The sequence below is a fragment of the Corapipo altera genome, unplaced genomic scaffold (genome assembly GCF_003945725.1).
Source record: "Corapipo altera isolate COAL_440 unplaced genomic scaffold, ASM394572v1 45, whole genome shotgun sequence".
NCBI classification, from domain to species: Eukaryota; Metazoa; Chordata; class Aves; order Passeriformes; family Pipridae; genus Corapipo; species Corapipo altera.
This window is the reverse complement of record NW_020884877.1, coordinates 14,998,657-15,014,602: the sequence shown is the minus strand read 5'-3', so window position 1 is coordinate 15,014,602 and position 15,946 is coordinate 14,998,657. Positions and strand designations below refer to the sequence as shown.

At 36.4% G+C, this 15,946-nt stretch overlaps 1 protein-coding gene across 2 annotated transcripts in view; it reads right to left on the bottom strand.

The window, feature by feature from the left end:
- LRP2 (LDL receptor related protein 2) overlaps nucleotides 1-15,946 on the bottom strand; it is a 116,651-nt gene that overhangs the window by 41,257 nt on the left and 59,448 nt on the right. For both annotated transcript variants that reach the window (XM_027636839.1, XM_027636840.1), the window contains exons 31-43: nucleotides 15,635-15,763; nucleotides 11,825-11,991; nucleotides 9,244-9,387; nucleotides 8,206-8,315; nucleotides 7,679-7,856; nucleotides 7,130-7,343; nucleotides 6,413-6,652; nucleotides 6,095-6,283; nucleotides 4,132-5,052; nucleotides 3,410-3,575; nucleotides 2,761-2,919; nucleotides 1,566-1,855; nucleotides 367-570 (exon numbers count right to left, since the gene is read on the bottom strand). In XM_027636839.1, the coding sequence (XP_027492640.1) occupies nucleotides 367-570; nucleotides 1,566-1,855; nucleotides 2,761-2,919; nucleotides 3,410-3,575; nucleotides 4,132-5,052; nucleotides 6,095-6,283; nucleotides 6,413-6,652; nucleotides 7,130-7,343; nucleotides 7,679-7,856; nucleotides 8,206-8,315; nucleotides 9,244-9,387; nucleotides 11,825-11,991; nucleotides 15,635-15,763 (3,111 nt within the window). The remainder of the gene's footprint in view (nucleotides 1-366; nucleotides 571-1,565; nucleotides 1,856-2,760; nucleotides 2,920-3,409; nucleotides 3,576-4,131; nucleotides 5,053-6,094; nucleotides 6,284-6,412; nucleotides 6,653-7,129; nucleotides 7,344-7,678; nucleotides 7,857-8,205; nucleotides 8,316-9,243; nucleotides 9,388-11,824; nucleotides 11,992-15,634; nucleotides 15,764-15,946) is intronic.

The window sequence follows — 15,946 nt, the reverse complement described above, 5'->3', positions numbered from 1 at the left end:
GCAGAAAATTACAATAAAAAAAAATGTGGATAAAACATAATCTAAACTCTGACAAAGTAACAAGTAAAATCACAATATTTTTACCTGCCAGGGCAAACACAGCTGCAAAACGGACTGCATGAAAAGTAAAATACATATTTGAATTAAAAAAGTAGAAATTGGCTATACATGATAAAAATTCCATACTACAGTGCTTTTGGATTCTAAAGCAAATCACTAGTTATTCGGACCTCAAACCCACGAGCAAGCAAGGGATTGTTTCCAAACTACAGCCATGATCATAAAGCCACAACACTGACACAGAATACAGAACAGGCAAGACAGACTATACAACCACTTTCTAATGCAGTTATTTTAAATGCTTACCACACACACTTTCCAACTCATCACTGCCATCAACACAGTCATAGTCATTGTCACATTTCCATCGCTCCGAGATACACTGTCCATTGAGGCATGTGAAGAAACCAGGATCACACCTGGTACCATTATCCACAACACAGTGCTTGTTGTTATTTGCTAAATACCAGCGACCTTCAGAGGGGCACTGACATTCTGCGCCAGCTGGACCTAAATTTATGTTTGACAGTTTAAAAAAGGACAAGAAGATTGAAACAAATTTAACATTGATTCTTTACATAGGATTCTATTAAAGCACTCATAGCTGTAACACTGGAAAAGGCAAAGAAATTTTCACAATTCCTGTATGACCTCTTTGCTTAGATAGTACTGTGGTGATTTAGCCAGACTTTTATCTTAGTCAAGCATATGTAAACTCATTAAATCCCACAAAAGTTATTTCAGAGTTCCTCAGAGGAACTGAGATCAGAATTTGGAGTGTCTTAGTACTTGCTTGTTGTCCAAATAGTTTTTTGGTGGCAGCAAGATGGCATGTGATGCTTTCAATTATCACAGCTATACCCACTGAGACTTTTTTCCTCAAAATCAAAACAGCTGTTCAAAACTCCTTGCCCTAGACAAACTGTGTTTCTCAAAATCAATGAGAAGTTTTAGTTGTTTTCAGGTAAGACAGATTTGTAAAGGCATTTAAGATGCTACAGATGAAAACAGGCCCTGAATGAGTTTTTCGAAGTCAAGGATCATAACTCCCAAAAATTGACAACATATGAAACAGCTCTATAACACATATGTAATAAAGAAATAGTGACCATAAAGATTTTTTAAACATGTTGTAAGAAGCATCTGATCAGTATACAGTGTATGAGTATATATTCCTAAGGTAAGCATATCCTACAGCACTCACTTCATGTCTCAACCAAGAAGAAAGAAAAGTTTAAACCCCAGAAAAGAATGCTTTGGTTTGAATTACAGAAACCCATAATTTTTGTGTGTGAGGATTCTCAGACACAACCCTTAGGTGTGTTGGTAAAATACCATTATCTTAAATGGCAATCATTTTGATTGCATTTATAAATAAAATAAATATTAAAAATTTGGGAACACTAAGAATTATTTCAGCTGTCCCCATGTGATTAAAACTGCTATAGTATAAACTCTATACAGGGAATAGTAATAGCTTACAGTCATCAAGCATAACAGCTTACCTGGTGCACAGATATGACTGCAGCCACCATTGAACTGGTTGCAAGGGTTGGTACACTGTTGCTGCTTACTTTTTGCCCAGACATGAATATCCATCGGTCTTTGTGGAAGATTCATGATCATTACAATCTGATCTGAACCATCGTACTTATTAGCTCGATAAATGCTTCGTGTGTTCCAGTCTGTCCAATATATGTGCTGATCAAACAACGTCATTGCAAATGGATGCAGAGCAGTGCTAACAATTACCTCACGATTTGTACCAGTGAGAGTGCACCTCTCAATCTTCTGCCTACAATAACAAAGAAATTATTACATCTTAAAAAAAAAAAAAGTCTTTTAACTTATGTATAAAGCCATGCCCTAATTAGCCCAGCAATTCAGTAATGCTCACCAATATCTAGGGTGCTGTTATGCTTCCCCACCTCCATTAACTAGAGCTTGAAGCAGAAAAGCATATGTTTCATTTGACATCCCGCATTCCCCTTAAAACAGACATCCCATTACAAGTGCTTGGCCCTCCTGTACATAAATGAATCCAAATAACACCTTCTTCCCAGAAGGGCACAGGTCATAGAAGTTACTCCATTACAGACAACATTCTTCTGACACAGCAAAAGAGAAATCTGAAAAAGAATTGCTATGCTGAAGGAGTCAGAGAGGAAAGGTATGACTGCTGCAGTGATCTCTCTGAGACTACAAGTGAATTTAATGGATAGAAAATTAAATAATTTTTAAAAACTCCCCTGATGACAGAAGAAATTCTGATGGCATAAATTCAAGGGCAGAGGTCTGTCTGGTAGGCAACAGCAAGAACATCAGGCTAAATTCCACAGGTGACAAGCATTAACCATGAATAATGTAAAATGTGTACTGGGACTGTATTTGCTAGAAAAGATACCTATAAAAGTCCTGAATTGCATGTATGATAAACAAACTGCCAGCAGGTACAAATGCATAAAGCAGAGGACTAAATCTACACTACGGCATGACAAAACTTCTTATTGCACAGTAGTTTCACATCAATATCAAAACCTGACATAGCATTGCTATTAAGTAACTCTTAACATTCTATAATGTCAAGTACCAAATTCAATTGAAACGCCAAAAAACAATTTAGAAATGAGGAAAAATAAATAATAGAGATATTAAAAAATTAACCGCATGTAAACCAACAAGTGTGTTATTAATACATACAGATTTGCATCAGCCCAGTATAGCTGTTGTTCTTCATAGTCCAGGGTAAGCCCATTTGGCCATACCAAATTGGTGCTTACAATAGGTGTTCTGAAGTTTCCTCCAAGTGTAGCTCGCTCTATCTTTGCATTTGAACTCCAGTCAGTCCAGTACATATACCTGTCAATAACATGATTATATTTTCAGCAAATAAAACTCACAAAGCTCTTATCTCCTCCAGGATATTTCCACCCTGGTGTCCCTCACTGAAGTGTGCAGTGCAGAACAACCGGAAAAGAACTTCTTCCTCTCTTTTGGGCCACACTGACAAGGGATTCTTCTAGCAGGGATCACTGGGGTCCACTGAAGTGAACCTCAGAAAATTTTTTCAAGCTTTTATGTGAATCCAGTGAAGTCAGTTAATCCCTTTCTTACCTTTCTTAATTTTAAATACATCATAATTAGTAACAAAATTAGAAGTACAGTATAATACAGTAATGCCCCCAGCCTCTCAGGAAATGTTTTGATATTGAAACAAGAATTCTTCTGAAGCATTCAGGGAACACAACAGAAGAAGGCTCAGGGCTAGGGTTACAGGAAGTGTCTGGTAATCTTTGTCAAAGTCTAAATTGTAGTTTCACCTGCAGTCAAAATAAAGAACAGCACATACCCTCTGCAGGGATCTAATACAACAGCTCTGGGTCGTGGCACCCGGGCAATCACTGTGTGATTCGATCCATCCACAGACATGGAGCTGATAGTCTGATTGAGGTAGTCACTGTAATAAACTCTGTTGTTGATCCAGTCAAACGCTATGCCATCTGGAGTCCCCAGGTCTTAGACACATGCAAGCAAACACACACAGCTCAGTATGATTTCCTAGGTGCTGCAATACCCTTCATCTACTATAATTTGGCAACATCAAAGACTTCTTTGAAATGCCACTGGTGCCAGAGCAAATTTGTCCATTTAAAAATCCCAAGTAGTAATACTTAACACTCAGGCAGTCCTGTGTATGCCATAGGGTTACAAACACCTTTTCCTCACATAAACATAAGTTTTGATTGCTATTCTCCAAGTAGCAGGAATCCTCCTTCACTTCATAATGTTAATTTACTATACATCATTTTAATTTATTACTTATTTTATATACAGAATAATATCTATCCAGTTTTATATTTCCATTTAAGTGTGATCAAGATGAAATAAGACTCTCAGAAGAGGAAAAAATGAGGAAGCAAAAGGTACATTTCATTAGACATTTTAACTAAATAGTCTACCTTGACCATCCAGCACAAAAATACCACAAAAATACCTCCTTAGCTAATTCTAGGCGCCGCAGTCCATTTTTTTAACACCTAATTACATTGTATCACATTTCAGTGCACTTACCAGAAGCAATTACTGTTGGAGAGGCAATTCCTGAGTAAATATTAACATAACTGATTCTTCCTGTCCCTGAAGGAAAACTTTGTGTAAAATATATTCGGTTGTTTATGCTGTCAAAATCCAGGGCCACAGCAGTTCTTAACACATTGATTGTGCGGAAGGGAGGACTGTGATTTTCAGGATCTAGGTGGATACTTCTGAGGGCATTCTCAAGAGCAAAAATCAGGTAATCATCAGTTGAAATGGAACATCTCTTGCCATCACTGCCTAGTGTTCCAAAGGCACAACCACATTTAGGTGTCTGCACGTAAGGGATGGCAAAACAGAGGTGAGAACAACCTCCATTGTTGTCCAAACAAGGATTGTTGTTGACATCAAGGGGTGAACGTGACTGGAAATTACTGTCGTAAATTGTAACATCCCTTAGCCAGTTAATGTTATCTCTTATTACTGTTGGCTGATCAGTATTGCCTGGTTCCTTGCTGGCTTGGAAGACTTTTTTCAGGTTTCGATCCACCCAGATCATAGAACTGCCAAAGACAGTGATACCATATGGAGTTGGATAGCGGCTGCCATAGCGTACAATTTCAACATCACCACCATCGGGCTGAATTCTTGCAATCATATCTAAGGAATCATCCACCCAGTAAACATAGCCATTGCTGTGATCTATGGCCAACCCACGAGGTGTGACAATGCCCTCAGACACAAGAACTGTTCTGTTGGTGCAGTCAAGAAATGCACGTTCTATCTTTGGATTTTGCCCATAGTCTGCCCAGAACAGATATCTGTTTTTTGGGTCAACTACTATGTGCCTTGGCATATCTATAGTAGTTTTAAGCAGCACACGACGATAAGTTGTGTTTAAGCGCAAAACTTCGATAAAAGTCTCCGTCAGGAATGCATTTGTAAAATAAAGATTTCCTGTATATTAAAAAAAAAGAAAAAAAGGAGAAAGTTAATATTAACATCAATACCTGAGAAACGCAAGCTGCTAAAAGAATAGTAAACCACAAAATGAATAGCCATCATAAATATCTTAGTAGTTGGAAGCATAAAGTACTTGCCTACAATTTGAGGAATTAGAAAGACGACACCCAAACTGACAGCAGTCAAATAATTTCTAAATCCTAATGGATTGCCAAGGGTATCAGTGGTAAAAGACCAAAGTGCATTAACTACAGTTGTCATTTAGGTGTACTTTTATATATATATATAAATATATATATAAAAATACATATATTTTTACCTTTTACAACACACAACTATGGAATCCATGTTATGACATAGGATTGTATACAATAACTAAATTAAGTGTTTATAGAAGATAGTTGTCCTAAAACTCATCCCAACAAGCCTATCAATCAACTGAAGAACTTTTGCAAAACATATATACAGTACATATACATATAAAATCAAGGTAGTAATGTCAGTGTTTGATTAATACTTTCTGAAGACTTAATATTTGAATTAATCTCTAATATGTTTAAATAGGAACAAGAAATGAAAGTGAGAAATTAAAGTTCAAAGACCAAGTCTATCTTCTGCTTTTTTTACTTTTCATTATAATTTACAGTATTTATACACAGCAATCTGAGGGTAGATGAAAAGTCCTTTCTTATTTACAATGTCATCAGACAAGTTTTGTGCACTCTTCTCTGGTACGTTTTTCACACTGGTAGTACACCAGATAACAGCAACTTACAAATGTACAGACAAGAAGAGAGACCTAAGACAAATACGAAATCCTTACGAGAGAAAAGACTCCATACATCTATTCTGATAAACTTTCATCTTTACACATCTATAAAAAAATAAGAGTCATTCATTACTTCCTCTTGTTTTCAAATCAGTCCATAGAGACACAAATTAGAACCATGGTACTTCCATTAGGATCTGTTTATGTTAGTCTTACAATTTTACAATCTATAAAGAGTAACATTCTCCTAAATTCAGCTGTGCTTACCTGCTACCCAGTCAATTGCAATGCCACGGATCCCATTTCGTCCTATTCCATTTGTAACAACATTTCTAAAGTAAGAACCATCCGGTTTAATTTTACGTATTGCATTCTGAGAAGAAACTGTGCTACTGAAGTCACACCAGTAAATGAAACCAGAAGGCATGTGAACATCCACATGAAGTGCATTTCGTCCTGAAACATTTTGAAAAGTAATAATTAATATTTTTATATAAGTTAACTTATTTAAAATGTGTTATGACAGAAAGAAATGCCAAAATACTAGGCATTACAAGATTTTTTCCTATTACAATATTCACATACCTCTTCCTGCCAGTGGTACCATGGCTTCAGAGTGATCTGATGTCTCTAAACTAAATCCTTTAATTGCAGAAAGCATAGATACAATTACAAATGAACTGTATGGGGAACAGGTTCTGTTATCAGGATTTAGCTGAAAGCCAGTAGCACAGGCACAGGAGAATAATCCATGAGGTACAGGCAAGCAAAGCTGCTGGCAAACTCCAATATTATTACTGCAGCCATTTGAGGAACCAGCAGAATCTGTGAAAGGCACAGACGGCAAGACATAAAAACCTGAACTGTATCATCCCAAACACCCACAGATATATATCCAAATTCATACATTTGTCCAGTATTAACAATCAGCTGACAAAAATAAAGATCTTAATAATTGTTCATTTTAGCACAGATGTGTTAGCAAATAGATTTGCTGGTTTCTTGTCATCTAAGATCAATGGGGTCAAGAATCAGACAAAACAGATTTGAAGCTAAAGTAACAAAATTTCTTATTTAGTCAACACTACATTGATAACATTTTAGTAAAATTACATAACCCAATAGATGCTTTAACTAGATGATGGACCACCTCTTTACCAAAACCAGGGAAAAAGCTTCTGACACTTTTCCTGAAAGCCAAATCGAAGCATTTCCTTTGAAAAGGAATACATTCTATCTCTAAGGGAAGTTTGAGTTTTTACAAGTTGAATATACTGAAATATCTCTCTTGCAAATACTCACTGTCTCGGTAATACACACGTAGGCCTTTCAGTCTTGGGACATTATCTCTCAGTACTACTTTGTTTGCACCAGTGGATTTGTCAACTCGTTCAATAATTTCATAATCTCGGTCAGTATAGTACAGAAATGTATCATACACAGCAATTCCCCACGGATGAGAAAGATGAACCACCAGGGTCACACGATTTGTACCATCCACATTGCCTCTCTCAATCTATGAAATCAATTCAAAGATTAAGATAAGGATTACATTTTCTATAATAAAAGTTCAATGTTATAATAAAACTAAAATGTTATATAAAACTAAATGCAACACGTTACTAAAATCTCTTATGCATGAAATCTTTATGCACAAGGTAAGAAGGAAAGGGCCAGCAGTATATGATTTATGATCATATACTTGTAATGGTATTTAATAAAACATTTATTCGGATTTTGTCTGGCCCTGCAACTCCCAGCTACAAGAGAAAACTGAAGTAACTGAATCACTCATGTGAATCATAGATGCAGAGACAGATAAAAAAGCTATTATAAAAAAATATCTCCTACCACTCCTGTGCTTGTGACAGCCCAGTACAACCTTTGTTCCTTAATGTCAGTGGTAAGGAACTCTACATGGTCCAGGTTGCCAGTGAATAGTGTTTGTATGCCTGATCCATCCATATTTGCACTGGCAATCTTTGCTGGAACTCCACTGTCAGTTCCTTGGTCTGTCCAGTATAGCCTCCTATAACAGACATTACCACATTTGTTAGCAAAGCTGATAAGGGAGATCAGTGGACCAGAGTCCCACTTTTCTGAGATTTTTTCACAATCATAATATCCTGAGATTCTTTTTAACTAAAAAATGTTACCACACAAACATATGGTAAATTAAGGAGAATGAACATCTACGCAACAATTTATGAAGCTATGCAACTATTGTATAGAGCTTAAAAAGAGTAATAAATTCTGCACAAATACGAAAAAAAGCAAAACCATGTCAAATCCAAGATGAAATTTGAAGACCCTAAAAATTAAGAAAAATACGGAGAATACACTCATGAGCAAAGACAACAGCAGTTTTGGAAATTTACCCTCTTGCTGGATCAACTGCCAAACCAATTGGTGTGCCAGCTCCCAGAGGGGTGCCATCATTGGTAATCAGTGTTTTCCTGTACATTACGTCACCATGCAGCTTCAGGACCTATGCAAACATTGAACTCATAAGAGCATGTAATACAGAACTTACGGTACATTTTCAAATTACAGGAAGCAAGTCTAAATGAACAGGGAGTTGAAATTGCAGAAGACTTTCTCAAACACCGTGAAAAAAAAGCACATTTTTCTCTACTCTACAATCTCCCTTTTCTTAAGTGCACCCCTTCAATGAGCTGCTTGCAGCTCTGAACCTGTCTATGTTAATAAGTATCCTAGGTATGAAAATAGTTCATTTTTCAGTTTCCATAATATCTTCAAAGTATTACAGCCTGAAGGGGTTGATAAAATGCTGATTTAGGATGTATCCCATTTCATTAGCTCAAATTAGCTGCTGTTTAATTTAATAGTATGCATTTATATTTTGGGACAAGGACACTAATGACTGGGCTTATTCACAGTCATTATTGCATTATATATTACTTATCCTCTATTTCCCTACACTAAAAGGCAATTTTATCCTTCACATACCATGAGATTGTTAGTCTCCAGAAAGCTACCTAATATGCTATCAAAGCATTTGGGAATAGACCTTACTGCATTCAACAACAACATTCCTTTACTATCAGAGGCACTGCATTGGGATCACTGATTTGAAGTGAGGATAGTAACAACAGCAACTCTAGTCATCAGAGAGGTTGTGTGTCAAACGCTAGAAGTCTAATGAGTTGAAGGGAAAAAAAAAAAAGAGAACAGATGTATGCACAAATAAATTTTCCTGCTTCGTATCTCCTTGACTATGCCCAAATTTAACTTTATCTTTCAAGTTTATAAAGTATTTTTCTACAGACTGATTGCACTTTAAAATAAATCTAATTTCAGCTTTTAATTAAATAAATATTACTAATTTAGACCTGTATACATAGCAGTGAAAAATCTAGGTTCTTGCTTTCCAATTGTCCCTCTTAAATAATTACCTCAATTGATTGTGTCCCTGGGTTACTGTAATACAGGTTTGCAGATATCCAGTCCAATGCCAGACCAACAGGAGAACCAATAACAGCTGCTGGAGCAAAAACTGACCTGTTGGTTCCATCTGACCTCACTCTGTGAATTTCACCCTTGGAAAAAAAGATAACAGAAGTGAAATAATGTCAAGAACAGAAAACACTGTTCTATTCCAACTATATGAGTACTTATTCTATATTGCAATCTTTTCTAATGCTAGCCCAGTTCAAGGAGGGAGGAGGCAGAGGCAGAAATAGAGCAAATCCAGGCAGTAAAAAATGGACAACTGGTTGCAGTTGCCATCTTAGAACAGGAACGAGGTAGAAACAAATTTAGGAAAAGGACCCAGTGATCATATGGTCCATGCATAATCTTAATTGCTTTATTACCATGATATCAGCCTACTGTCTAAATATCTCAGTGCAGAATTGGAAATGGTGCTTCAGAAAGGAATCAGCATGCCAGATGGCAAACAACTGAGCTCCAGGCCAAGCTCACTGCTGACTTAAATAACTAAAATTTCTTAGACACCAGCAGTGTGCTGCTTGCTGAATCCAAACAATATAATACTATTTGCAAATTATCCTCCCCTTGAATCCCTAGGCCTTCAGAAAAAAAGTAGGAAAACAGGATAATTTTTGGTACTCTATAAACCCTACTGTGAGAGTCTGATGGATGTTGGATGTTTACAACAGTGTCTAATATGATAAGCACTTTAAAAGACAGTTATCCTGCCTATTATTGACATTTACAATTAACAACCTATGGAACACGATGGCTAAAGAAAAAAAGTGTTTACAAGTAGAATAGTGGGGCACTCCTATTTTTATCTCTGTTTCCTGAGCTTGCTTCAGAAAGAGTGAACAAGCTAGATGTTCACTTGAACTCTAACTACAGCTTCAAATGCTGCCAACACTGGCCCTGAAATTACAGCAACAAACTATGCATGCGTAGACAAACCCCAGGAAAAGCCAAACATGCAATGGATGGAGGCAAACTGTGGTGTTAAGGAAGAGGCCCTGTGGTAATGGACAATTAAGAAAGTAGGTAAATACGCTTCCATCATTAGAAAACAGAGAAACATCTTTTTCTCAGAGTGATCCATGACTGACACAGGTGTCTCGGCACTGTTTGGGAGCAACAGAAGCCTGAGGTCCGCAGGTCAGGGATACAGTCACACATTTGTCAAGACCTAACTAAAACAGAGCACATACCCACACTCAGCCTGCAAAGGCACCTGGCATTTCACTTGCCAGCACTGGTAATGGATGTATCAGCCCTTGACCTCCTACAGAACTGAAAAGGCTTTTGTATATGTCAGCTGTATCTGCTGGCTGAGGTCTGTCAGGAACATTTTTTCAGACTGCAGGAAGAATGAAATAGATTCCTGAGTATTTTACCTAGTTTCTTGGGCAAAAGTTTGCTTAAATAGGTCTATTCAAATAGTTCACTGGAACTAAATATTCTAACTTTAAAAGAATAAATAATTAAATAAATTGTAGTTTCTTTATGAGCTACTGGGAACAGGTTTATTAATTAGAAGTTTTTAAAATTATATTTACTTCAAAGATGCAAAATGTAAAGAAAACAAGTTGGGAAAAAAAAACAAAAATTGTGTGTGGATGAAACATAACAGGTTTGTGTGAATTATATAATTATACAATTATATCAATTTCCTTATCTACCATCATACTTCTCCAGGACCTAAGCACTGCTTTTCTTGAAAAAAAGAATTGGTTTTATGCTTCCAAGACTTAAAACGTACTGTTGAATCAGTAGCGTACTCTCTTATCTGTTTCTCAGACTACCATAGATTTTTCTCTTTTTAAGTGTCCATCCTACAAAAATTTGGATTTCTTTTTTTTTTAGTGACAAATTAGGCTTAGGGAACACATATAATTTCCTTGTTCAGGACCAGCAATAAAAACACTTCATCAAACTATTATAATCAACTATTAAAAATTAGTTCAAATTATTTTTTAGATCTATAAGCCTCATATGCGCTACCTGGAAGTTGTTGTGACTTTGCAACAATTTTCTGTTTAAAGGAGAAGGTGCCTCTCTACTGTGTTACTTCATTAAGTGCTCAGATCAGATGCATACAAATTCATTCTAACATTAAGTGCCACTGTGTCCAGTGTACTACTTCCATGGAGAAGTGCTGTGGCCGTGTTCGCAGAATAAAGTCTTAAGTCAAGAGAGAGGAGAGAGAGTGGACTATAGTACAGCAGGGCTGAGAATGTGGCTCTGTCAATGCTTTCCAATATTTCCTGCTCATGTCTCTGAGCCAGAAAAAACATTAATCAAATGTTTCTGCTGCCAAAGATAAGAACTACTTTATAAGAGAGATGAAGTTTCTTTATTTTGTCCTAGTGGGGAAAAAAACCAAACCAAACCAAACCAAAAACCTAAAAACTCCACCATTGCATTCTTTTCTATTATTTTTATCAAAATTCTTACCAGCAACGCTAATATATTGCAGTCCAAAACACTTTTCAAAAATAAGAAGTCTTAATTTAATGCACATTTGGAACCCAAATACCAACTTACCGGATTTTCAACCCAATAAATCATCTGCTCAGAGTCATCAAAGTCAACATCAACACCATTTTGAACTCCTGCTATTGGAACCATAGCATCATTTGTCTTCTCCTCAGGGTTCAGAGAAATTCCATAAATTATATTATCTCTTACAGCAATAAGGAAAGGGTGTTCAACTGTGAAAACATACAGTGTAACTCAGAGTTGCTTCTGCTCAAGAAAATGTCATTATAATATGCTTTCCCGCTCCCACACAGAAGTTCCCTGGTGCTGAGAAGGGTTCAGTTTTACCAATGGTGCTTTGAAACCACTTACCTAGAAGTTTGATCCCTCACTAGGAGCGAGGTTATCAATTACTGAAATTGTTGTAGCATTTAAAGTTTCAGCACTGGGCAATCACAATGCAAATTCTGAGAGGAAGGAAGTAAATAAAGCAGGATCACTCATTGCTAGCCAAGGGAAGAAGGACATCGATGCAGCTGCTCTAAGCAGCTTTTACAAATCTTTGGGAATGGGAACCATCAGGACAAAGCTCTGAGGATTCTGCATGACCTGATGGGAACCAGCCAGGCAAAGCTCTGAGATTCTGCAGGACCTGCCTGTGATGGGTTCTAATGGCTATTAAGCAGGACTCACAAGCATAGAATAATGTCACTGCAGCAACTGCTGATTTTCATTATTAAATATAACTGCAGTATTGTGTTTTCCTGTTTTACCTCTAAGGGAGCAGACATACTCCCTTATAGTATATTTACTTTCTGGTAAACTTGTACTGTTATACTTAAATCTTATTAACAACAAGCAGCTAGTCAGGTGATCTCAGAAAATGCACTGGAGAGCTGTACAGTGAGAGTCAGTAACTGCATTTCTCATCTGCTAAGGAGTAGGGGAAGAGAATGTTCTGAACACTGATTCCCCTCTTCCTTGTCCTTTTGTCTTTGGAGAACAAATTCTAGCCTCTTCTCCCCATAGGCACAAGCTACCATTTAGTAGGAAAATGGGCTGCTGTAGCAATAACCCATTTCCTCTTTTATCACAGACCAAAGACTTGTTTGTTTGGATTGGATTTTCTTCACTGGTCGCTTAACTGCAATATTTATATAAATTTTGCAGTGAAAATTTTGACATAAAAACCCACAAATCACAGCATCACTGCACATCTCAAAAATTACTCTCCATACTTCTCTCTGGCTGCTGGAAGTATTTGTCAAATTTGATTTACTGCTTTGAGTTTTACACCTATGTAAATCTATACAATCTGATTATTCCTCACTTTTAAGATGGACAATAGAGCAAATTTGCTGAGCTACAGAGATTTAAAAACCTGTGTAGCTTCATCAGATAGACATTAATATAACTTCTGCAATTTTTAAACAATTTACATGACAAATTATAATCTATATAAAATTCATGTATTATATTAAATATGCACATGTACCATTTTAATATACACAAAGTCACTTCTTTGTTTCCAAGGCAGCTTGCTACATTACCATCTTTAAAATCAACCTGAAATGCTGTTTAAAATAAGTGCAAAGGCAAGATTTCTTCATCTTATATAAAGCTAAAAAATGGTGCAATCCTAGAATAAATGCCTTTCCATTCACATGAAGTTAGTAGTGTTTAATATGCAAACTAAGTAGGCAGAGAGCAGCAATATCATTGTTTGTAGAGACACTGGGCAATCAAGTGCATGCAGTGCAGTTTAACTTTTCTTCTGAAAGATTGTGCTGGCCTAATAAAGTAAACAATGACAGCAAGGATAAGGACAACAGTAAAAATTAGAAAAGAAATAAAATTGCCTCCTCCCATGTAATCATGAAATGGTCTGGGTTGGAAGTGACCTTAAAGATCATCTAGTTCCAAGCCTCCTGCCATCAGTGGGGACATTAGTCATTAGCAATGATTAAGATATTTTACCATTAAAAAAATCAATATATTTAACTTTTGCTGAGGTACTGACCTTCAGCAAATATCCTTTTTTTTTATTCCCCACATCTGTAGATGTTTTCTACACACTGTTTTAACTATATAAATTCCATCTTAAAAGAATAAAATAATCTCATTTAGTTTAAAAGAACTGTGCTTTACAGAAGGATATTTCTATCTCTTTCTTACACAGTTTATATTGAACAATAATGTAATCTCTAAAAGGGACACAACTGTACCTAAGCAGACAAAGGGAAATTTACAACATGCAAGAAATAAACAACTGTCAATAGTTCAATTCAGTGGCAGATTTGGGTCAACCTCTACATGTGCATGTGCTTCATCCCTGCCATGTTCCATTTCTTTCATTATGATCCCTCTATAAACCTGCACATAACAAAACAAGTGCAGATTTCTAAAAGAAACCCTCTTCAAATTTGCACTTCATTTCAGACCATATAAATTGGTAATTCCCTTGCTGCTGTTCAGAAAAGTATGAATGCAATACAACCCTTTAAAGAACATACTGCTAAGTAACAAGCAGAAAAAGAGTATGATATGGCCTTTAACATTTGGATAGTTTTAAAAGAAAAGGATTTTTTGATGGACAGAGATTTCTAATGTTAGTTTATCCCAAAGATAATTTCTACTTAAATCTCAATGTTTTGAAGCTACCCTATACAGGGAGACACCAGTACACTTGATATCTGTACAATGATGAAAAAATTAATAATGAATGCTTCATCTGACAGCAGCAATGTGGTTAAATTTCTAGTCACAAGTTGCCTGCCAGTGCTTTGAATTTTCTTTTTAAATGAACAGGTTAAATAACTTTTACAAATCATTGTGGACTATTCAAAGAAAGTTCAGTAGAACATTTTGACACCACATTTTGTTTGTAAAGGTTAGTTCTGTTACAGCTGCATCACATGTATGTACACATAATTTTAGGCTGTGTTTCTAGACCTTCTGCATTTGGCACACTAATACTTTACACAGGGGAGGGGAAAAAGCTCAAAATGAGAAATTCTGATATGAATTTCAAAACGCATTAGTTCAGATAGGCTGAAGAGAGTCATAAGAAACAGGGAGAACATCTCTCCTGATTAGAGGAAACCAAAAGATCATAACTTACTTCTTAGTAAAATAAGGCTGAGAAAGAATAGGATAACCACTTCAAATATACACAACAAAACATATACCAATGCTAAAGGAGAACTACTAATGCTATTTATCTCGAAGGACAAAAATGGCATCAGAAATGGGAGTAAACTGGGAAGATATTACATTTGAACAAAAAAAATCAGGTTTCCAAATACTAAATTGTGAAGTTCAGTGAATTTCTGGCAAGAACTCATATTAATCTAAAACTAGAGCTTGACTGCTGAAAGAGAACATATGACACGAGGTCAAGGGCAAGGAGGAAACAAACTTGAGTAACCGAGGGAGTCCCCTCTAGTCCTGCATCTCAACATTCTTACAATTACAACTCTTAAAAACATGTTTCTGAGCTGAATACTTATAATGAACACAACGACCTACCAGAGCATGTTTTCATTTTTAACTGATAATAAATTCCTTCCAGATGTATTCCAACAGCAAAACATTCAATGTGGTGAGAAATTTTAAAATGTGGCTTCTTTAAAGTGCTTATAAGAAAACTGAGTTCATCGATTTTCCCCAAATGAAGCACCTGAATCTCTGACTCAGTTGTTTCCCAAACCTGCCTCCAAACCTTTAGGCCAAGTCCATTACATGTGTCCTAAACGAAGGCTGCCTGAAGTGGCCCCAAACTTTGATTTCATGAGCAGCAGCCCACTGAAGTATGCTTTTTGCCTAAGAGAGGGATACACTTGACAGCATTTGGGTCTTTTGTTATTACTGTCCTACCTCTCATGCAGTTCCTGTTATCAGGAGAAAGGATCCATCCTGAAGGACAAGCACAGGAAAAAAAAAGTGGTCCAGATGAAGAAAGCAAGCAGAGGTGGCTACAGGGGGACGATGCACAGGAATTAATACCTAAAATTTAAAAAGGAACTATTAGCAACTGTAACAATATGAGTGACTGGAAAGAATATTCTATCTCATTGCTCCTGGTAATATCAACTCAGCACTAAGTAAGTTTTGTTATTTCTTTAAAATTAAAAAAATGAAATCATTTCCAAGAACCACAAGCTATAATACACTCATAACAGGATACAA